The sequence below is a fragment of the Myotis yumanensis genome, unplaced genomic scaffold (assembly GCF_028538775.1).
Source record: "Myotis yumanensis isolate MYYU_CA2020_CCGP unplaced genomic scaffold, mMyoYum1.0.hap1 SCAF_4, whole genome shotgun sequence".
Classification (NCBI taxonomy): Eukaryota; Metazoa; Chordata; class Mammalia; order Chiroptera; family Vespertilionidae; genus Myotis; species Myotis yumanensis.
Window position 1 is genome coordinate 13,296,307 of NW_027223755.1, and position 25,233 is coordinate 13,321,539.

At 39.9% G+C, this 25,233-nt stretch overlaps 1 protein-coding gene across 7 annotated transcripts in view; it reads right to left on the reverse strand.

Annotated features, from left to right (window-relative positions):
- The window catches only part of CTNND2 (catenin delta 2), a 760,996-nt gene that overhangs the window by 132,797 nt on the left and 602,966 nt on the right, over positions 1 to 25,233 (reverse strand). For all 7 annotated transcript variants that reach the window (XM_070411906.1, XM_070411899.1, XM_070411900.1 and 4 more), the window contains one exon: positions 10,583 to 10,766. In XM_070411906.1, coding sequence (XP_070268007.1) covers positions 10,583 to 10,766 — 184 coding nt within the window. The remainder of the gene's footprint in view (positions 1 to 10,582; positions 10,767 to 25,233) is intronic.

Sequence of the window (25,233 nt, forward strand, 5' to 3'; positions counted from 1 at the left end):
AGTTAACATCTTACATCCCAATATTTTATAGAGATAAATATTAAACTCCATTGTGTACCAACTGGGAATTAACTGAGCTTTTTCATTTAATCTTTTTTTCAGAGGAAGTAATTTGTTCACACTAATGGAAATATTTGAATATTCATACTCTAATAGGGAGAAGACTATTCATATTGAAAAGATAAACTTTAATATTTGCTATCCTTTGAGAAGAAGTCAATATTTGCAACCAAATTATAAGATAAATAATTTAGAACAAGTTTTAGTTAGATCCTGCACATTTTCATAATTAAGTAGATCAAATTTTGCAGAAATAAGTGATGGAAACTTAGGGAGGTATGGAATGATGGGATATTTTATATTAATCATTAATATTTTAGGTGAATCATTATACTCTCACTTTTCCTTACTTAGGAAAACAAAATGCTTGGGGAGAAATGATACCAATTACTATTTAATTGAATATGATCGCCAGGAAGAATATGCAAAATTATAAATAGTCCTCTTGGCAAACAGAAAGGTCTTCTGAAAGAACTGAAAAATAAGTTTTTTGGTTTTTTTTCAGACTATTCCTAATAGAAAAGATACTAGAAATGAAAAATCTTGAAGTGATAGAAAGCTTCAGGCCTGCAAATATGGCAGTAAACCAAATAAAGGTAAAAAAACAACACCTTTTTATATGTAAAGAAAGAATATATCAGTAAGAGGGAGGTTGGTTAGCCCATGAAAATATTGAAAAAAGCATATTGCCTATTGAGGCATTATTTAGGAAAAATACACTTCAATTTGTCTAGTCTTGGGGCAGTCTAATGGACTTAGGGTACATGAGGTTGTCTTCATGACATTACGTGTTACTTTCAACAGCAACTGTGTCTATTTGCTCTTCACCATAACACTCATGCTTACCATAGGTCCAAGCACATAGTAAGGACTCAAAAGAATAGATGTTGAGAGAATAAAACTTTCAGTCAATATAACTAACTCCTCTTATTTGGGTACCACCAAGCAGCTTTCTGATGATAATGCGACTTTTAGTGGTTAGTCGATAGAGAATGGAAGTGCTGGTGAAAGATTGGGCTTATGGACTGTCCATAAAAAAGCACCCACTCAAACCTCTGAGTGCAGGAATGTCACTGACTGATGGTCCTGCTGCTGAGCCCTGAAACCTGCCATTGTATCTGTCTTCCTGCTGAGGCCTCATTTCTCACTGAGGCTCCCAGCCAGTGACTAAGCTCGCAGCAGTGACAAGGCAACCTATTCCGGGGAGATACAGGACTCCTTGGAAGGATTGTTTAGGCTCAAGAACTCTCCAATGGTTTTACTGAACATCCTTGAAATCCAAGACATTTTCACACAACCTTTCCTTTCCTTTCTTTCCTCCCCTCCCCTCCCCTCCCTTCCCCTCCCCTCCCCTCTCCTTCCCTCCCTCCCTCCCTCCCTCCCTCCCTTCTTTCCTTCCTTCCTCCCTCCCTCCCTCCCTCCCTCCCTCCCTCCCTCCCTCCCTCCCTCCCTCCCTCCCTTCCTTCCTTCCTTCCTTCCTTCCTTCCTTCCTTCCTTCCTTCCTTCTTGGGAGTTGGACCTGCATTATGGTTTGATGGTTCTCCTTGTTCCTCTGGCTCCCTTCCATTTTTCCTCTCAAGTGTTGCCCTAATGAAATATCCTGCATGGATTGCTAATTCTCTCCTGGTGTCTGCTTCTCATAGGATCTGTCTGAGGCAGCATCCTGTCCTCAGTGTAAATAAGCACACATGTTCTTGGGCTGCTTCTTGCCTCTGCCTAATGGAACATGGTGGAGTGGGTGGAGCCCAGCTGTGGCATCACACAACCATGCATTTATGTCACCCTTCCTTCTCTTACTTGCTCTATGACTTGAGGCAAGCTACTTTACCCTGATGAGCATCACTTTGTGATCTCTAAAATGGAATAGAAACTCCTACCTTACTGGATTATTGAGATAACTGCATTAAACAGCATGCATATTAAAGAAGCATAGCATTATAATAATGCTAAACCAAAGGCTAATTTCCTCCTAATAGTATTGCAGTTTCAAGGTCCAATTTATGACCAGATATGGTCAAAGGTCAAGCCATACAAGAAGGGTGATGCCCCACTTCGGGTGTCCTCAATTAGGGATCAAGTAAGAGAACATTGGAGTCAGCTAGCAAATGCCCTAACCATGCTTTACATTTTCTCTTACATCTAATCAGGGACATCTAGGCCAGACCTCTCCCCCACAGCCCTGGAACTTGAGGCCAAGGTCATGTGGCCTAGTTCCCCCCAAGATATATCAAATTTGGGGGTCAAATATAGATCTAATTCCAGATGAAAGGTCATTTCAAATATATTCAATATTTAGATTTTAAGAGGAATATGTATAGAGATTTTCCAAGAGCCTTCCTTTATTGTTAAATCATTAACAATTTCATCAAACTACAAGACTTTAAAATAGTTAACTATGTAAACCTCATTTCAAGAACAAACTTAGTAGTTGGTCTTAATTTTTATGCTGTTATATAGAGAATTTCTTGAAGTTCCATGGGTGACTACCTTTTCTTGGAGGTAAGGAAAGGAAAGTATTACTTCTACTTGAAAATAGAGACTGAAAATTAATGATAGTTAAAATTAGAGAATAAGTATACTTTGGTTTCTATAATAGAATGAATCAAAATATGCTTCATACTGGTCAACATGACCTTGCAAGAATGTTTTAATTTATTAAAAATTATTTCCCAAAGCAAAAACAAACAGTGAAAGCCAACTATTATAGTATTGTTATAGTCTAAATTGTACCCCCCACCCCGACCCCAAATTCATATGTTGAGGTCTTTAGTGTGGGTCTTATAAGAAGATAAGATTAGGACAGAGATGCACAGAGGGAAGACCATGTGAGGACATGGCGAGAAGGTGGTGGTCCACAAGCCAATGAGAGAGACCTCTGAGAACCAGCCCTGCTGACATCTTGATCTCAGACATCTAACCACCAAAACTGAGAGGCAATCAATTTCTGTTGTTTAAGTCACCCCATCTGTGGTGCTTTGTAATGACAGCCCTACCAAATGAATTCATATCAACCACCATCTCCTCTGATTGGGAGGAAGTGAGCTAGAGCAGTGCATCTTGGGAGGTCAGAGCCCTTGTCAACAGTGGAGCTGCTGAGGGGGAAGCCCATCCATCCTCTCTGATGGGGTCATAAGACCTCCTACTCCTTTTGCCCTCCCGACCTCTGTTCCCTTCCTTAGAAGAGGATGCTCATTGCTGAGTCAGGCCCCCTGAACCCCAAACATTCACTTTGCATCCATAATAGACACAACTGACCAGAAGTGGAGAGCTGCTCAGGTGAGGAGCATCTTCTGCTGTAGGGCCAGGTGTGGGAAAATGGGTGTGAGTGGGTGAGGGGGTCTCCTCTGTTCAGAGCATCCCCACACACCAGGTCCTTCCCTTTTGAAGGGCCTGGATAAGAGTGTTCAATTCAGCTGGCATACATCCAGAGCTCATTATACAAGACTTAAAAAATATTTTTAAAAACAGATCCTTCTTAGATGAATAATATTGGCAACCAACTGAACATAATATAAAAACAATAATAATTCTTCTTACCTGTGGTTGAGTCCCATAAAATACATGTCCTCGGGGCTTTCCAGCCAGAGTGTGATGATCACTAGTATTACTTTGTGACAGTGTTTTCTCAAGGTCACTCCGGAATTAGTGGTTCCATGGGACCAAGCACTCATCCATTATATGGGTAAAAATGACTAATTGAGGGTGTGAGTTTAATTATATTCATAAGCAAAGGCATAGCGCAGCTCCTCTGACAGGCTTAATAACATTCTCATGTACACAGAGATCGATGGGAAAAATTAGGGTTGTATATTGTTGTCCTTCAGGACAAGATGCCGAAGTGGGAACAGAATAATAAAAATAAATAAATGACTCAACAGCAGCAGGAAATGAGCTGTGGAAGTTAGCAAAGCCAGCCTTATGCAAATACTTCAGCTGGAGATAAGTCCTAAGCATGCATGACTAAAGGGAAGCCGCCTCTACAGTCCCAGAGAGCGGAGCTGTCTTACTGAGCTGCCAGATTAAAACGTGAAAAGGGTGCTCAGCCAGGGCTTCACCTACAGTTCTCTCAGAAGTGATGATAATGGCTGAGACAGGGATCTTTACGATATTGATTTGTGATACTGTAATTGGGAAGCATGGTCATGCTTCACATTAAATTGAGAAAGCATCCATTCTGTGACCAGCGGCTGGAGCCAGCTTCCTTAAATGATACTGACATCATGTCACGTGCCCTGCATGAGCCCCTACAATGACTTCTAGCCCTCGGGTGTATCGAACAAATCCATGCCACTTTCAGAAGCTAGTTCAAAGGCAGGAGGGGAAGGGAGGCTCACCCACAGGGGCAGAACACGCTCATCGGATCCACACGAGGAAAGGTTGTTTCCCGGCCACCAGTGAAGGAGTTGGATTTGAACCTTCTCTCGCTAGGGCGGGCACATCTGGCTGCAGAGCTCAATACCGTTATAGGTGATGTTTTGCTTTACACCTGAGCCATGGAGGGGAACGCTCTGGTGCATGGAGAAAAACCACTCCCTATCTGGGTTCATTCCAGTGTGTGGCCACTGTTTGAGGACAGGCAACTTCTTAGAGTTATTTACCTCATTTTTCTCCCTGTGCTATGTTCTCCAGTGGCTCCCTGGCTTTGCAGGCCCCCTCTGGGTTACTTAGTAGGGCAGTGATGGCAAACCTTTTGAGCTCGGCGTGTCAGCATTTTGAAAAACCCTAACTTAACTCTGGTGCCGTGACACATATAGAAATTTTTTTGATATTTGCAACCAGAGTAAAACAAAGACTTATATTTTTGATATTTATATATTTAAATGCCATTTAACAAAGAAAAATCAACCAAAAAAATGAGTTCTCGTGTCACCTCTGACACTCGTGTCATAGGTTCGCCAAGACTGTAGTAGGGGGACTAGGGCTGCCAGAACAAAATAAAACAAACTAGGTGGCTAAAAGCAACAGAAGTTTATTCTCTCTTAATCTGGAGGTCAGGTGTCCAAAATCAAGGTCAGCAGGGCCACACTCCCTGTGAAGGCTCTAGGGAATAACCCTCTACCCCTTTTCCTAGGAGCTTCCAGCAATCCTTGGACATCCTCGTCTGTGGCTGCATCACTCCCATTTCTGCCTGTGTCCTCACATTACGTCCTCTGTGAGTCTCAGTGTGCATGTCCTCTTCTTGTAAGGGCACCTTCACTGGACTTAGGGTCACCTTAATCCAGTATGACCTCATCTTCACTTTAATAATTATGCCAGCAAAGGCCTTACTTCCAAATAAGGTCACATTCTGAGGTTTCTGGTGAATATAAAATTTGGGAGAACACGTATTCAACCCCTACAGCGACCTCAGCCAAGATAAGCTTGTCCACAGGCTGAGCCAGACTAACCTTGCCTAGGCAGCATCCAGGCCACGGTTGTTAACACATGGTTTTGGTTGAAGGTGATTATTATTCTGTCCACAGATTAAGAATTAGGTTATACATTGTGCAATGAAACAATCATGAGTACAAGACTGAATCTATTTTCAGGGCTGAATGGCCCGGCTCAGGCCACAGGGAAGCAGTTTCCCTGGGGGACCCTCAGTCACAGCGAAGAGGAAGAAGACTATCAGGACAACTTCATGCTTACCACATCCTACAACTTTCTCAGGTCTAGCACATTTCTATTAGGGCATGATTTAAAATGGTTTTTATTAACAGCTAAAGCTTTAGTCAGGCAGAATTGGAGCAAAAGATAGAATTTAGAAAAGGGAGAGAAATGAGGGAGATGGTGAGCATTAGTGCAGGTGTGAGGTGGGGGGAGGAGGGTGTGGGTGGAAGGATGCCTGTGGAGATGAGCCCCCTCCCCTGCTAATCACCCCGGGCTCTGAGGTCCACTGTCCCCATCTGACACTGCTTCCTGAATCCCACAATATAGCCACCATCATTTTATCAACATGCTCCTCCAACAAAATGGAAGAGATTAAAAAAATTTTTATATTTCTAAACTGTTTCCTCAGTGACAGATAGATAGTTCAGGAACAAATAGATCTGCTTTTGAAAAACTCCATTTTCTACCCAAAAAATAAATTTTAAAAGAAAAAGGGCTAGGGGCATTAACTTTTCATTTTATATTTCACATATGCTTAAATTTTTGCTATGTCAACATAGGACATCTTCCCCTGAAAGTTTACTAGGCCTTTTAGAGAAGGTAAGGCAAGAGGCTCTTCCCTTTAGAATGTCCCTATGAGCCTGCCATGTGCTCCGCGCTTGGGGGGTATGGCACCGCCATTGATGTTGGTACAATATCTATCGTCAAACCGAAGGCTTGAGAAACTGGGTAAAAGACTGTACCAAACTGTCGGAGGATTACACAGTGTTAGCATCCAGATTTTAGCTATTAAGTAAGGCTTTGGCCTTTTTTCTAACTTACATTTCACTCTGATAAACTTTTGGATATGTAAAAGTGGCAAAATTAGCCCTTATAACATTTTTTTCTTTCTGAAAATTCAAAAGGTGATCTTCTTTAGAATAGTAATTGCTTTAAATCTGAACCTCCACTTCCCACCCTAAAAGTACATTAACAAGTTTGAATCCTGCTAGGAACCAAAACCAAGAGTAATGCTTTCTGATAATGATCTGATAAATTACCTACCATAAGCTCTTTCTGCTGGCCTTGTGAGTCACACTATGTTAGGAAAAGTTTTACATTCTCTAACATATTATTGTAAACATATCTTTGATATATTCTTTTACATATTATAATATTTACATATTTTCTTTACCTATCCTTGAAACTACAGTTACAGAAACTATAAGACAAAAATATTAACTCATTTTGAGTCATCGATAAAAGAATGAAGGATATGGACAAATAATGTCAACTTTATTTCCTAGGATATGCCTTAAAATATAGTCTTATCTTAAAAAGTACTGGACAAATAATGTCACTTTATTATCTAGGATATGCCTTAAAATATAGCCTTATCTTAAAAAGTATTGGACAGATAATGTTAACTTTATTATCTAGGATCTGCTTAAAATACAATGTTATCTTCAAAAAGAAAGGCACCCCCCCACCCTCCATTGCTCTGACTGATCATCTAAATTGAGAATTAAGATGTTGCTGGAGGAGCTACTGAACTTATAATAAATTTGAGAGTAAACAATGTACAGACAGTCCTGACTTATAAAGGTTTAACTTACGGTATTTGGACTTTAAGTTGGTGCAAAAGCTATATGCATTCAACAGAAACTGTTCTTCACATTTTTTATTTTGATCTTTTCTCAGGCAAGTGATACGAAGTACAGAAACTCTCTCCTGATGCTGGGCTGCAGCAGTGAGCCAAGGCTCCAGCCACGCAATCACCAGGGTAAACAGCTGATGCTCTACAGTGTACTGCATTGCCGGCACATTTTAGACATTATGTTTTGTGATTTTTGCATCCCATCTACAAAATGCCCATCTGTGTCTTTTGCTTCTGGTGAGAAAGAAGAGAAAGACAATTACTCTTGAGATGAAACTCAGGAGAATTGCCCAGTGGTAAGCTATTGTGTTTTGAGCATGTTTAAGGTGGGCGAGGCTCAGCTATGATGTGTGGTAGGTTAGGTGTATTTAATGTAAGGATCTATGGAAATAGTTCACAAAGCTACAAATCAGTGACAGTTAAATTTAATCGTACGGAACAAAATATTGATATTCACTGTTGTCCACAGGAAGTATCTTAACAATCAGGTGCACAGGGTATCCTGGTAAATTCACTGCTCCACTCTTCCTGTCACTTCTCCCCACCTGTCCCCACTCTGTCGTGCACAATCACTCCCACATGCAGCTGACCATTGTGTTCTCTTGGTCAAGATTCACCATAGCTTTCTACTCCTATAGACTCAGGTCTATGTTCCTAAACTCTGCATTTCCTGAAGTCCCCTAGGGTTATAGACCACCTGCAGATCCTGGAATCCCCCCGTGTCCGTGTCAGAGCACGCCTGCCACTCTTTCTGGGCACAGTGCTCAACCACTGCATTGACTGATGAAGTCCTTTCTCTGTCTGGCCCAGCACCCCCTGATTCTTGAAGACTTTTTGACCACACTGGCTAAGCTCATCACCCTCTCCCCAGCCTTTCCTTCCCAACTACCCTAAGATATTACACTAGGGTTTATTGTATGGGTGCCATTTTCTTGCAGTAGATTATGAGTTTCTGAAAGGCTGGGACTTCCATGTTTATCTCTGCCTCTCTGGGCACACAGCAGGGACTCAGCAAATCCTTACAGATAGGCCGTTGAAAGGCAGGCACAGCACACAAAGAAATTTCTTTAATGTAAATAAATTCTGGGCTTTGTTTGAAAAATGAAGAATGTAAATACCTCACATACTGAAATCTAGAACCTTCCATCATGCTATAAACATTTGCGACTGTTTTGGTGTGTTGCCAACATTGGTTCTAAGTAGGTAGAAAATAATAGTAGAAATTTATTGAAACCTTTCATTTATTGAGACTTAATTTGATAAATTAATTGTAGCCCCTTACCAGGGCTGTTTTCTTCCTCTCTTTGTCCACCCTGCTGATCAATGTGGGATGATTCATAAACACATTCAAATAAGAGAAGATAAATTATATTTCTTTCTGTAGAAGGGCAGAAATTAAATTCAGGGGGAAGTGAAATATTCACCATACACTGATGAGTTTGGCTTTGTGGCTCAAAGTGGGAAAACCCTAACCTAGGTTGCATCCACACTAAGGAAAGTCAGTGTGGTTATAGGAAACTCTTATCTAAATCAGATGTCCTCATTTTTTGCTCCCAATGATGTGGTCACTCCTGGCCAGTAGCAGAAGCAGCACCTGTGTGCATAAACAGAGATGAATGGACAGGCATCCCATTCTAACCTCTTTGCTCTAGGTCACATCCCAGAACCTAAGCTCAGCCAGATGAGCTACGAAAGGGATCCGTGAACCCACATTGGTCTAGCTCACCACCTGAGTTTTCATCAAATAATGTTGAATGTATGCTCAAATTGGCGGTGGCCTACATCCTTATCTCAACCATCATGAATATTTAATTATGTTGCTCTATTATTCAGGGAGAATTTTAATTGATGGCGCTAACCAGGTCTTTGCTGACTGTACTTCTACAATTGATTCCGAGGCACTCCCGTGATCTTCGTTAGGAATGACGACAGTCTACAAGTCAGGAATGCTCTGAAGGAAAAGATAACTTGAATAGTTGCAAATAACTGAAATCAGGTATAAAGGGTCAAAAGTGCCTGCAGTTTTAGCTTTGGGAAAGTTTTATTTCTTATGCTGCCACAGGATGTTTCAGGATGATAATAGACTTTAAGAAGTTATAAAATAGATGGCTCAACAGGGGGGTTTGGAGAGCTGTACATTTGGCTTTTGATGGAGCCTATCCAGAGAGACCGTGTCCAAAGATCATTATTTTGTGACCTTGAGGAAAAGCAAACTCGCCAGAGGATTTCCTATTCCTGCCCATGAATGCATGTCGATGTTTATGGAGGCAGACTCTCTTTATCTCCCTCTATGCATGCACATTTCACACAAGCACACACGCCCCTCTTCAAGACTGGAGGCCGAGAGCACTGCTATAAATATTCATGAGGTAATTATTATTAATGTCACCAAGGTGATTTTGTTGCTTCTCAATAGAGACGGGTTTTTGCACCTAGAAACCAATCAACTGTAGGAGAAATGGCAGCTTTGCGCCAGCCCAACAAGAGCAATCCTGCACGTTTTACTTTTGAAATATAGATTATTTGACTAGATATTTTGAGTCATGCTTTGCCCTGCCTCATCATCAATCTTATCCAGCAGAGAATTCCAACTCTGGTGTACAATGCAACATCCTTGGGAGCACAGTATCTAGAGTTTGGAAGAACTTGATTATTATATTCTTTTCTAAGAGCAAAAATTAACCAAAACATAAGGATGATTCAAAGATACCTCAAGAGATTTCTGGAAAATGATTTTTATAAAAATGCATTGGGAGAAAATTAAAACACATTTACTACTTTTATTATTTAAAATATTTATACAATAGGCCTTATAAGATAGCTATTGTAAGAATTATAGGTTCTTGCAATCACAAAGAAAATTTTTAAAAAAAAGCTACTGGCAACAATTAACTAGATCCCTATGTATATAGGTCATGGACTTGCCCCCAACCACCAGCTGACCTGCCTGGTTATCCTATGTGCATGATATGCCATAACATGGGAAATTACTGGAAAGTACTGTTTTCCATCAGAGAAAATGAACTATTTTTGGTTGGAATGAAAATGTTTGTTTTCTTGCCCAAGACCTCAGAAAATATGATAAATAAGTTGAATACTGGTATAGGTACAGGATAGCGGGAGATGCTTACACCTCATCAGCACCTTACTAGAAATGTGTTCACTAACTTCTCGTACTCCATTGCCATATCAGCAGTCATCCTTTCAGACACTCTGATCTTGAGTAAAACAATTAAAGTTACAGGAACAGTGAACATGTATGATGACAGCAGGAGGCGGCAGTGACATGGGACTCACCTTAGGCATCCAGTGGCATTTCGCAGCACCTGTGAGGAATGCAGCTGTATTTTTCGGTCGTCCTGAAGGGGTGAATTTTCCCAGCCTGAGTGGGGGATGATCACGGCATTGGTCAACACTGCCAGGGTGTCCTGGATGATTGGCATTTTGAGAGCATCACAAGACGAGAGATTCCAAAGGACTCCTGCAAGATAGACACAAACAGAGCTTTTGGATGGCCACTGTTTTCTCTCATCTCAAAATGGTTTTCCCTATTCCGGTTAACAGCATGAGCAGAGGTATTAAGGTAGTGTGTGCTAAAGTGCACCTTTAATTTTAGAACATCTATGTAAACCCATAAAAAGAGTGCTGTGACCCGGCCAGTGTGGCTCAGTGGTTGAGCGTTGACCTATGAACCAGGAGGTCATGGTTCAATTCCTGGTCAGGGCACATACCAGGTTGCGAGCTTGATCCCCAGTGTGGGGCATGAAGGAGTCTATTTCCCTCTCCCTCTCTGAAATAAATAGAAAATATTTATCAAAAAAAGAGTGCTGTGACTATCTGACAAGTGGGTAGAGAAACTGTGACATGATTAACTTTGTTCCACCAGGGAGGCTAAAAGGTTGAGAGATTTGATTGACTTGAGGATACCAATCAGGCTTCCATTTCACTATTAATATAATGGACCCAAGAGCAGTGAAAGTTGTCTGAATCGGACTACCAGGGTATGTTAGTCTTCTCCAAGCCCTCTGAATGCACATGTGGTCTGTCTGATTCACTCAGTGTCCACGGAGAACCAACCATCATTGCATGACCTTATGAGAATCCAGCATCAGGTCTGATGACGAAAGGCTCAACAAGAAATCTAAATTTCCTGTCACTTGTGACAGTTTTGTCAGCTTTTCCCTGAAAGCAATGCTTAAGGAGGAGCTACAGATCGTTCTTTCTTATATAGCAACAAAGAGAGCTGTAGGGCATGTCTTCCAAGGACAGAGTATAACAGTTATAATGCAGGCCAAGCAAAATAAAACATTTTTAGAACAGATGAAATATTTCCGGTTTCTACATATTTTAAAAAGAGACTTTAAAATGGCATTAATCTTAGAAAGGCCATAAGTGCTGAATATACATATAATAATATCACTTGAAAATGATTTTAAAATAATTATTCTTTTTGTTGTTCAAACAGTATACATAAAGGGAGAAGAAACTGAAAGTGCTACTCCATTTTACTATAAAAAAGATTGCATTCTCTCTCAAGACTAACATAAATAGACATCATCATTGCAGATATTAGGGAAAAACAGCACAGTTGCCTTGAGAAACACATCTTCGAACTTACTTGTTTAAAAAGTTTTCAATAATTTTAAACATGCGATTGTATTTTTTTCTACTCCTAATGAACAGACCACACTTACTTCTGAAATTTGCTTTGCTAGTTTCTTGCATTGCGCATATTGACCTGTCAAAGCATATTAATACTAATCTGAAAGTCAATAGTGTTAGATTGTTAATAACTAACGTAGCTAACAGTTTTAAATTAATTCTATAAACATGTGACTTTAGAGACAAACTCTTCCAACTATCTTTCAAAGTAACGCGTGCTGGGGATTTTATTAAAGTAAATGAAAAGGAAACAAAATGGTGCCCTGTATGTACAAATCAATCCTTCAGTACAGAGGCTGGCTTGAGGGCAATTCCTGCCTGCCTGTTCTTGGTAAATGAAGTTTTATTAGAACACAGTCATGCCTGTTCATTTACAAATTGTCTATGGCTGCTTTTTTTCCTATAAGGGAAGAGCTGAGTTTTAGGTACAGAGACTGTAGAACCCACAAAGCCTAAATAATTTACCATGATAGAAAGATTTTTACCTTGATAGAAAGATTTGCCCACCTCTGCGTTAGCATCAATATTTTCTCTACATTTCTGAGTTGCATGTTTGCATTGCTAGTAAGATCCTAAATTGAGTATGCAAAAAATACTCAATGGTACACAGAAGGTGCTTAAAAATATATTTGGATTTGGACTGATTTGAAATATTATCATATATATTTATTTTGTTTTAAATACTATATGAACCTGTTTCTTTATTCATCCCATTGAGAAACGTTTTATGAAATTTTGGGTAATCAAAATGATTATCTTTGTTCATTTGCAGTTTCACACAAAAATGTTCTTTTTTTATGTAATTAGTTTTTCATTTTTAAACAAGCACATTAAAATGAAAGTAATATCTACCCTAGAATCAGAGGATAACTTTGTAAAATATCACATTAAAGAGTTTGCGACTGTTCTTCTAAGTATACAATGCAAGCATACAGAAACAAAACAGAAGTTTCTTTGATTCCAAAGTCCTGATCTGAAAATACCAATACATGAAATTTGAGGTATGCAAATGTTTTAAATTATGGTTGATATGCTGTGCTAAAAAAACATACTCCCTTTAAAAACTAAATAGTAAAAAGGGAGACTTTTATAATTTTACATGCAGGAAATGTAAAGGATTGTAAAGGGATTTTATGATAATAAAGCAATTTTCACTATTTCCTAACCATCAGAAAAGAGGTCAGAAGAGGGGAAAAGAAAAAAAAAAAATATGTGAAGGCCTAATATCTCCTAGGCAAAAAGTTGGAAAAGAAGATGGGATCCAAGGTAATTCTTTATTGGGCTTTTCACTCCTTTCCTTTCTCATTAATTCATTAATTAGAGTAACCTAATTCAGAATCGTGCATGGACAGATGTTTCCTAGTTCACATTCATTCCACCTTGCAGGCTGGCTCCATCTGTGCTTCACATCTCAATGAACTTATCAGAATGCCTGACCCATATCTCCAAACTTTCCAGCTTCATTTCTATCTGCAGCCCACAGTACGTCCTGAACTTATGAGTACTACAGGTGGATCTCTGATCACCGACAGCTTTACCACCTCTGTTTGGAGGAGGACTTGGCAAAATAGATGTAAAGTGGCAGACTTTCTTTTGGGGGGAGTTCAGCAAACTAGCTGCAGGGGGCCCTCAATACTTAGAATTTTGATTAGATTATGCAGGCACCAGAAATAAGCTTGCGTGTAGAATCAGCAGCCTCAGGGGACATTTGAGATAATGGGCAACATGTCTGGCAGGAGTCAAAGGTGGGAAACAGACAGACACACACACACACACACACACACACACACACACACACACACACACCATTAGTATTGGCCAGAGAAAGATTAGTGGACAAAAATGAACATATTTAGACATTCTTTGTGAACAGATGAGAAATAGGTGCTTCGCTCAAACTTGTCTTCACTCCTTTCTCTTTCTTCTGTGTTGGTTTAAATGCCCAAACATTTCCGACATTCCTTTCAAATGGTGGAGCCCAATCCTTCTCCCCATGAGTGATTCACTCTGACCAACAGAATATGGTGGAGGTGACCGTGAGTGACTTCTGAGATTAGGTCATAGATTAGGTCATAGCATCCTCTGAGCTGTTGCAAATGGCTTGAGGGGCAGCCTGTTTCCTGCTGTGAGAACCCCAAAGCATCACAATGGATGGGCCCAAGTGGAGAAGATCTGAGGCCTCCAGCCAACAGCCACATGAGGGATGGATCCTCCAGCCCAGACCAGCCTTCAGCTGATGGCAGCCTCCTGAGGGGCCTGACCAAGAACCAGGCAAATCTGCTGCTCCTGGACTCCTGACACTCCGACTGTATGCGGTTAATGTTTGCTGTTTTAAGCTGCTACAATTTGGGGTAATTTGTTATGCAGCAACAGTAGTTAATGTCCCTTCCCTTCCCTCTCAACCTCCCACTCTCTTTTTTCCTTTCTCCTGCCCTCTCTGTTCCCTTTGTCTATGGGGCTCATTCTTACCCATACAACACGTTCATCCCCTAGTTTCTCCTCATTCTAACTTAGATCCACTTGTTCCTTCATTCCTTACAAGTCCCCTATCCTCTTATTGAAGTCTATCCTGAGAGTATAGAAGACACAGGAAGGAGGATCCAGCTCAACTTTGTAACTACATTTAAAATGAATTTTAACTTAGATTGCAAGTGATATTTAACTTTTAAAAATGTGTCCTCTTTATGTTTGAAATTTATAAATGGCTGAACACTTTCTTTAAGTTGGAATAATCCTGTGTTAGTTTCACACTGCTGCTGTAACAACATTCCACAAATGTAGTGGCTCATAACAACACAGATTTATTATCTTAGCTTTCCAGACGTCTGAGTCTCCAGTGGATCCTAGGACTGTGCTCCTCTGGAGACACTAAGGGAGGATGCCCTTGTCTTTTTAGGCTTCCAAAGGCTGCCTGGGTTCTTTGGCTTGAGGCTGGCATCACTTTCACCTCAGCATCCACATCACTTCTCCTTCTCTGACTCTGATCCTATTATGACACTGTGGTGACATGAGCCCACCTGGATAACCAGGACAATCACCCCATCTCCAGATCCATCACTTAATCCCATGTGCAAAGTCCCTTTTGCTATGTAAGAAAACATTCACAAAATCTGAGAATTAGGACATCCTTCGAGGACCATTATTTAGTGTACCACACATCCCCTTAAAGCAGCGGTTCTCAACCTGTGGGTCCCGACCCCTTTGGGGGTCAAACGACCCTTTCACAGGGGTCGCCTAAGACCATCGGAAAACACATATATAATTACATATTGTTTTTGTGATTAATCACTATGCTTTAATGATGTTCAGTTTGTAACAATGAAATTGCGGGCCACCACAACATGAGGAACTGTATTAAAGGGTCGCGGCATTAGGAAGGTTGAGAACCACTGCCTTAAAGCATTCTGTTATGCTTAAAATAAACCTCTAATTGTAGCTTCATGATCAGGACTTTCCCTAAATTTATCTTCAATCAGATCCTTTCATTCACCCATTTGTGCATTCCATGCGTATTAAGGACCTGCTGCTGTGGGCCAGGCTCTGTTGGATACATTGGGCACATTAGTGAACGCCATCATGGCCTTTTATTACTGCAACTCTAGTCCCTATGCTCTGGCCATCATGGCCTTACTTCTTCTCTTTGAGCACACAGGCTCGTTTGTAAGGCAGATCTCTTGGACTTCCTGCTCTCTGTCTGGACCATTCTTCTCCAGGACTTTCCAAGTTTGATCCTGGCACCTTTAAATGTGCCAAACTCAGAGAAACTTTTCTGGATCAGTCTAAACTATCTTCCCAGCCACTTGCTATCAGATATCCTATTTTAACTTTCAGCAGAGACCTCAGCATGAATGCATATTTCCTCTGCTTTTTCATTCTTTGATTTTCTGTCTTTCGCTCGCTCACTGTTCTTCCTCACAAGGTCCCAGCCATGAAATGAAAGCAAGGACCCTGTCCGAGTGTTCACAGCATACAGAACACAAACAGAGTGCTAGCAAAACAAAGTGAAAGAATAAAATACAGATTCGAGATGTAATGTTACAAATAATAAATCCAAATGAGAATACAGAAGTGTCATTTCAGGGGATTGTAATCTTTGACTCTACAGAACTTCTACATTTAGCTAGTAGAAAAGAATTTACATCACTGAAAAACATTAATCAGTTCAGCATTAGAAGGCTTATCTTCAGTGCTTCATTTGAGTAATTTTCTTATATTAACTCTCTCATAATTCAAATTAGCCAAAGCAATACAAAAAATTCAATTCGTGGAAAAACGGTGGAGTAAATTGAATTCACAGTGGTATTCAGCAGCCATAACAAGCTACCCCATTTATTCTTATCTGAAAGTAACATAACAATGTTTTAGCATTTTGGTTGATGATCACTAACAAATTTTAATTTGCCCGATGAAAATATGCTAAATTTTTCCAGATTATAATCTGTAATAAAATTGTTTTTATTACATCTTTCCCTAAATTATATGTATTCAATAGCTTTCCTTTATCAGTATAATATTATTACTGTTTCCAAATATAATTTTGACAGTAGGCTTAGTTGAGGAGACATTTAAATAACTACTTCAAATATAGTTTATTATTATTTCAGGCACAAGATGGCTCTTTTTCTTGAGATTATCCATATTCATGAGCAGTAATTGGTTTATTAAAATTTCTTTAATAAAATCTTAATTACTTTCATAGGCTTCTTTACTTTGTTTTAATAGAGGGTGGTTGTGGGGTTTTTCCTAAAAGAGATGTAGGCTATCATGAAAAAAAGAAACTGAGATTGACAAAAGGAAGTATTTTAATAATTGCAAGCCTTAAATCATGATAAAATCAAACACTGCCTGTGGCTATGCAAGACTTTCCTATGACCCCCTCAGTTGCTATTAATCTTTAGACCTAAAATTAAATCCCTGAACATGGTAAAGCTAAAACCAAAAGAAAAGTTGGGCTGAATTAATTTTAAATGAATGCTTCAAATTTTTTTAAATTATTTAAAAATCAACTTAATGTATATATGAAGATTTATTTTAAACAAATATATCATTTATTTTATTCTGACAGTGGAAATTTGTGCACCTGGGGAAGGGAGAGAAGAAGAAGAATGGGGACAAACAAGTTTATTTTTTTTAAAGTCAAGGTTAGCTCTGGTTGGGGTGGGAATGGAATGGGACTTGGGGGATCCATCACTACCTTCCCCATCTATACCCATTCATACCTTAAGTCATGGGTGGGTAGAGGGTGGCTGATCAAAATCTGGGGGCCCATGACATCCTGAACTCATGCAAAGTGTATGTGTGTGCATGTGCAGTGTACGCATGCATGTACATGTGTTTCTATGTATGTATGTAAGCACTAGCCTATGTGCAAGTATATTCACAGGTGCATGTGCATATGTGTACTGTGTGCGCACACATGTGTGCATCTGTGTTTATGTGTGTGTGGGCATGTGTATACTTGAGTACATCACATAAATACTCCCAAATATTTGTCCCTTGAGAAGTCATGACCCTCAAAGTGCAACTGTAAATTAGGATTGTTTTGTGAAAACTTCAAAAAGATTCAGAACCACACTGATTTAATGTTTTTAAAAATAAAACTGTCATTTATTTAAAAGTAAAAGTGATCTTGATTTGATGCTAAAGTTTACCAAAATGTTGATAAACGTTGAGAACACCTGTTCTCTCTCCATAGCCATGTGGTCATGTGGGCCCCACACAATGGACTGCAGCTGGGAAAACAAGCTAAGCTATCCAGATGCTGGACTGGACTGGACTTTAATATGGAGCAGAAACTATGGGCAATGACCCTGCTGAAGACAAGATTGGACTTCTTCCATTGCAGCATAGACAGAGCTGGGACTTAGAGGGAAACTCCCTTAATTTTACGTAATCAATAAAGCTTTCCACATAACCCGACCCTCCTATGAGGGCTCAGGAAATTCTTTCCCTCATGTCACCCTGAGAACTCTGTTTCCACTGATAAATAGAATGATGACTATTGTGACAAAGCCTTAATGAATTTTGTAAATAGAATATCAGTATTTCTAGCATGTACGGGGGGAAAATAAATTCTATGTTAAAATTTGAAGCTTTGTCTTACTTTTGTAAACCTTCCCTCAAGAGCAATTCATTCTTTGACAATAACTGATCCCACCACCCAATTTAAAATAAATCTAAATGAAGACTTCTATTAAAAATTAAAAAATGGGTAGTTCTTTGTCCAAAACTCAAGTTTTCTTTTAGGAGTGCCAGGAATGAGCTACCCAGAACACATGACCTCTAAGATTCCTGCTTGAATATTCCAGAAGAGGACACTGCAGTGACCCTGAGACTCAGATGAAGGTTAATCCTTTCAGAATTGGACTCACTGGATCCTCCTAAGCTGAGAGTCTCCCTGAGATGGTTATGAAAGTGCTGTAGGCTGGGAAATGTGTGGGGCAAGCCGGAGAAGAATTGGATCGTCACAGTCAATAACTGCTAGAAATATGGACAGAAGTTGGTTAACTCCAGAATGGGTGAAGAGTGAGCTGTTCTTTACATTAGAAAGCAGGTCTTATCTTTGTTAACAGGCACCATGCAAATTCTGGTTTATGTTGATTAAGTCTACCTGGGCCTCCATGAGATACTTTAATTCTTGACATTTTTACATAACTTTGTGACAAGATACAGCCATCAACGTTGAGATGCTGCCTTGTTCCACAGCCAAAACTGATCCCACAGCACGCTGACACTCAAGTTTTGGCAGAAGCATCATACATCAGAAGTTTAGACCTCGCTGGTACAGACTAGTATAAGCAAGAGGCTCATCTTCACTTACATTTTTGATTAGTACTTCAAAAAAGTATCTTCACTGCTGTTTTCAGGGCCTGAGTGAATTTAATTTAGAGTTGGATAATTTTATAGAAAAAAGATGATGACTAAACTTTTTTTGAAGAAAGAATCAAAACTCAAGTGTGTCTCTTATCTCTGTCCCATTCCAAGTTGGAGTCTGCAGATTCTAGTTTCATTAGATATCTTCTTTCAAATGCTTACAATACAGGCTATCAGGCAGGATTCCAGTTATGAGAAACAAGGCTTGTCTCAATTGGGATAAGGCAACGCAGTTCCTATCTAAGAGGGGGAAGCTTGTGCTACAGCAATTTTTAGAAAAGTAAATTGTATTAAAAATCAATTTGCATGTGAAGGGTACCAGAATATGCCATCGCTAAATATAACTCTTTGGTTTATGAATAATTTTGAGCTAAAGGCCATGAGCATCAACAGAGGAAGGAAAAGCTCTAAAAACGGCATGAGCTGTCCTTTTATAAAGGAAATTTACATTAAACATTTTTTATTGATTACTTTGAGAGAGACAGGAAGAGGGAGAGAAACATCAACTTGTTGTTTTGCTTATTTATGCATTCATTTGTTGACGTGTGTATGTGCCCTGACCAGGGATGGAACCCACAGCCTCTCTGTATCAGGACAGTGCTCAACCAACTAAGCTACTTGGAGGGTGTATCTCTCTCTCCCGACTTAAATCTAAATAACAAACCTTACTAATCAATCCTTGTTTATCAGACTTCTCCAGTCACCTTCCCATAACTTGCCTCAGATGGTAATCAAGCCCAAATCCAGCCACCTCTTTGGGGTCCTCTTCACTGGGTGTTCCATGTATGTGAACAATGCTCGTATGAATAAACTTCTGTTTGTTTTTCTCGTGATCATTTGTCTCTTGCCTGTCTAAATAGCAGAAGCCCAGCTGGAGAACCTAAGATGGGAAGAGGAAAACATTTTTTTCCTCCCCTACTGAGATGTCAATGTCTGATAGCAACCATCTGTGAAAGTCATGGGTTCGTGTTTGATCACAGCATATTATAAATGAATCATAGAATACTGTATTTCTCAATTCCCCAGGGATCAACAGTCAGGAATATAAAGTTGGGTTTGCTTGAAACTATACCTTCCTTCAATGACCTTGGGTATTCCAGAACCTTGAAAAAATATGTCACCAAAGCATCAAGTTGAGTTTTATAACATCTGGAAATTCTTCCTAAAAGTGACTGCAGTTAAAGATTATGTCCTTTTATTTGACAACTGACATGTTCTCATATGTGCTAACAAAAATGAATGCTTACTTATACTTTGGTTGTGTTTCTCAGTAGTTCTGTGCTTTCCAAATTATATGTATTATATAAAGTAACTAAGTTTGTCCTTTTCATAAATGATAGGCAGGAAGAGAAAGAGAGAGAGAGAAAGAGAGAGAGAGAGAGAGAGAGAGAGAGAGAGAGAGAGAGAGAGAGAAGAGAAGAGGAGGGGAGGGGAGGAAAGGGAGGGAGGGGAAGAGGAGATTCAAAGACAAACATTCCGATTATCTGATGATTTAAACAAAAAAGCATGGGAAGAAAAAACCATCATAGTTTCTGGCCCTGGGTTAAATGATACTGGGACTGACTAATCTGTTTGCTCCAGCAAACACCTGCCTCTGAAGTTCAGACTGTGAATAGATTAGTTCGTCTACCAAAAGTAAGTTTGCTCATCAGAACACATGCCAAGACGCCTGCCTCACTGTACCATGGGTGCACAGCTAGCATGTTATAAACTCTGCCCCATCCCAATTGTTTCCTACATTGCAATACCCATCTTAAAATCACCCAGCCAGGGACCCATGGCCTTATAAATAACCCTGCCTAATTTTCAACACTATCACCATTGCCTCTTTCCAGGTAGCATTCTCCCATACTTCAGTAAGTAATAAACCTATCTAGATCTACAGCTTTTTCTGATGGCCTTTGAGGGAGCTGGCAGTTAACCAACCATGTGAATTACTAAAAATCAGTCAATAGCTAACTTCATCTTTGGTGAACACAGAGCCTGGCAAATGCCTGAATCTGCAGAGCATCCATTAACCATGATAACTTCATGTGAGCAATAATGGTTATTAAGCTGTTTGCAGCTCTAGTAAGTACTATAACCCAGAAGTTACACAGCCCACACACTTCTCATAGTAAACTCTCTGGATGGGCCTAAGGTGAGGAGGCCTGCTTGTAACCCCTATGAAGATAGGGAAGGCTATCACCTTGGGGATTTCTTTCTCAGACTGTTGGTAGCAAATCCTCCTTATCCTTCTTATGGGAGGCAACATCAGGATTCAAATTGAATTTGTGGGAGTATCGCTAACTAGAACCCTTGAAAAGAAGAGAGTTGGGGACACTTTTACATACCAGGGCCATTTTAAAGTGTACCCTTGGTCCCTGTAGCTCTCAAAGAAAAGCAGCCTTTATGAAGACATGGCGACAGAGTGAAGAGTGACAGCTGGAAATCAGAGACCAAGGTTCTAACTCAGCTCTCACTTAGTCAGGATTAAAAAAAGGTGCTGACTGAATTGATGAATAATCAAACAAATAAAATTGTTGGGTCAAGGATCTCAAATTTCTACGGGGTGTCCAAAATAAGATCACATTGGGAAAAAAAACAAACAACAAAGAAACCTCAGCCCAACTTATCTAACATTTCTGCATTCTTGTACATTGGGATCTCTGCTAGTTACCTTGCATGCATTAACTCATGTAAACCTTCTACCACTTCCATTCTACAGATGAGAAAACTGAGAATTGAGCCACTTGTGCAATGGCATTTCATGTGTAGGTGAAAATGAAGGTCAGACAAGAGTTTGACCATGACGCATATGAACAATCAGACAAATGTCAGGCACATAAACTTGCTACTTAAAATTAGAGAGAGCTGATGGGCTGGCAGAGCTTAGAAGCAGCATAGATGAATACAGAATGTTCTGCTTTTCATCTTTTGCCAGTTTCTCTTTAGCCTCAGGTCAGGTAGCTTGAGACATTTCAAGAACTCATTTGAGTTAATAGAACAAAGAACATTCTGAGTTAATAGAACAAAGTTTTGAAACAACTTTTACCAATAAATTTTTCTTGCAAACACTTAATTCTGCTGACCTCTATTAAAAAATAAATATCACATGATCTCACTCATTTATGGAATATAATGAACAACATAAACTGATGAACAAAAACAGATCCAGAGACAGAGAAGCATCGATCAGACCGTCAAACCTCAGAGGGAAGGTAGGGGAAGGTAGGGTAGGAGAGATCAACCAAAGGACTTGAATACATGCATATAAGCCTAACCAATGGACACAGACAACAGGGGGGTGAGGTCATGAGTGGGGATGAGTCTGGGGGGTATTGGGGGGATAAGGACACATATGTAATACCTTAATCAATAAAGAAATATATATACACAGCTATGCCCAGCCAGCATGGCTCAGTCGCTGAGTGTCGACCTATGAACCAGCAGGTCACAGTTCAATTAGCAGTCAGGGCATATTCCTGGGTTATAGGCTCAATCATCAGTTTGAGGAGTGCAGGAGGCAGCCAATTAATGATTCTCTCTCAATCTTGATGTTTCTATCTCTCTCTCTCCCTCTCCCTTCCTTTCTGAAATCAATAAAAATATTAAAAAATATACAGCTATAATTTTCCATGGAAAATACTGGACAAAAACCAGATTGACATGCAGGGTAATTTAAAAACGAAATCCTTCCTCTAGCTACCACACTAATTTTAAAACTAGGTATTATTTTCAGTTGAATCAAAATTGTCTGATTCTGTTGCTCCACTATAGTAATACCAATGGTGATCATAACCCTCATTTATTGAGCCATCACCATGTCACATGCACTGTCTTATTAAATCCTTACCCCAACCCTGGGAGAGAGGTGCTGCTATTGATTTCATTTTACAGATTCATAACTGAAGATTTAGTGAGGTTGCAAAATCTCTCAAGGACTGGTAGCAAATAAGAGACACAGCTGGGATATAAATACAAGTTCTCACACTCCACATTATCTTGTCTCTCAGAGACACTCTATTCAGAGGTTATTTTTCATGGAAAATATGATGATAGTGGATAAGAACAGGAAGACTCAACTGTAATCTCTGCTGATCATTCTCAAATTGATATTTCTGAGTTTCATTTCCCTAACAACTCCAAATTTGTACATTTGTTTTGCATATTTTCCTCCAAACATATTTTCTTCCCACTCATATTCCCTAAGGTAATCTGCTACCCAAATCAGAGATTTAGGGAAACTTTCCTTTCCTTGTGCCACTTTTGTAGTTTTCATTTTTCAGCAGAGATTTTGTGAGTGCCTATGAAAACAAAGTATTGCTAGGTGCTCTGGGTAATATGTAGTGAATTAAGAAGAATCTACTTGGGGAGGTAGAACATGTTTGCATGATGAAAGATAACACTTACACTATAGAGTTGTATATGATAGAATACATTAACTGTCAGCGATGATGTGCCATGACATTCAGTAACAAAAGATTACCAAGGGAGGGGATCACAGAAGGCTATATGGGAGAAGGGTCTTTGGTTGATCCCTGAGGGATGAGAAGAATTAGTCAGGGCATGGGACTGAGGCACCGAGGCATCTAGAGAGAGCAAAGGCTTGCAGATATGAATAGGCAACAGGTGATAGTGCTAATGTCAATGGGTCCAGTAGTAAAGTAGATGCCTCCTAACATGTTAATTGAATAAAAAATATATTTCTTAATAATCAAAAGGATACTCATCATTTGTGCAATCGTCATTTTATATTAGAATGGTAGTCATCCTATCAGTCATGGGGAAATTAAGAAAAAATACATCTGCATAGGCTCTATTTCTGTAAATTCTGATGTAAGTGGTCTGCAGTTGGCTCTGTCACCAGTATTTTTGTGTGTTTTTTGAGTAGCCAAAGTGAAGAACCAGTGGCAGTTATTATATCCTAGCCCTGGTGAATTTAAGTGAGTTCATCAATGTCAGCTTCTTCTACTATGACTTGTTCTGATGAACACAGAAAAATTATCTGTTATGATCAAAGTAACTAGTGAGCTTCATAACAGAGATCTTTATACTTTCATGTCATCACGACCCAACAACTTCATTCAATCCTTTGGGTGTTCATTTATTTGATTATTCATCCATTCAGTAGACACACTTTGACTCTTTACCACAGTGGTTCTCAACCTTCCTAATGCCGCGACCCTTTAATACAGTTCCTCATGTTGTGGTGGCCCCCAATTTCATTGTTACAAATTGAACATAATGAAAGCATAGTGATTAATCACAAAAACAATATGTAATTATATATGTGTTTTCTGATGGTCTTAGGCAACCCCTGTGAAAGGGTCGTTCGACCCCCAAAGAGGTCGCGACCCACAGGTTGAGAACTGCTGGTTTAGCAGGACTCTTTCCAGACTTAGTATGAGCAAGCCACCTAAGGGTTCAAGTCCTCAAACCTTGGGCAGTTTCGGTGCAATCCCTCTGCACAGCTGGGGAGACAGTGGTGAGAAAAGGACAGTGGTGGTCTCCAGCCCCTGGAAGCTTTAATGGGGCTACAAAGACCAGGATGTCAAAAGCTCCCGTAAAAGTCAAATCAGGCAGAAAGAACATCCTATTTAGAAAAATGCAAAGAAGGTCTGTATGGCTAGACAGTGTTTGGCATGGTGTACCAGGCACACCACCCTCTCTCTCCAGGCTTAGCTGAATTTTCAGCAAGAACTATATATTTGAAGCTATGACTTCAAGAAGAGAGTCAGTTGTACACATTCTTCCAGCTTTAGACTCAGGAGAAACCCTGTGCTTTTGTTTCTACTTGGCTAGATAGGAAAACTGATGTTCCATTATAAATCCAAGGCATTCAATTTTCTGTTTCCTACCACCTCCATATCTACCATACTATGATGTCTCATTCTATGTAGTGAGGACTTTCATTGCCCTTGATAAAATGCTATGCCCTTGTGCTGAATCCGCCAGGCACCAAACCCCTCCAGCTTGCAGTTGGGTTCAGCCAATGGAGGAGTCAATGGGAGAGGACAGGACAGGACAGGACAGGACAGGAGGAGAGAGAACTGGGATGTTTTCGGTCCTGATGCTCCACATCCGTTACACCTGTTGGGCTGACCCCCACTCTCCATGGCTCCTGATCTCCTGGGCTCTGGAAATACTGTGTCCTTCCACTATTTCCACTGATGACAGTCACCAGCCACCTGACTGCATGGGCTCAGTGCTTTAGCTCTGCCCACACCTTGGGAATAAGGCCCTTCATTAAATACTCCCAGAATCTCAGCTGAGTGTGCCCTACATGTCCTTCTGAAATGCTGAATAGGGTGTGTAAGCAGAGGGCACATGCTACAAAGTTTCTGTTTTATCTATAAGGACAGTGGGACATCATTAAGCAGGTAACTGTCATAACATGTTTTATAATGCTTCACTCCTTCCTGGTGCATCCA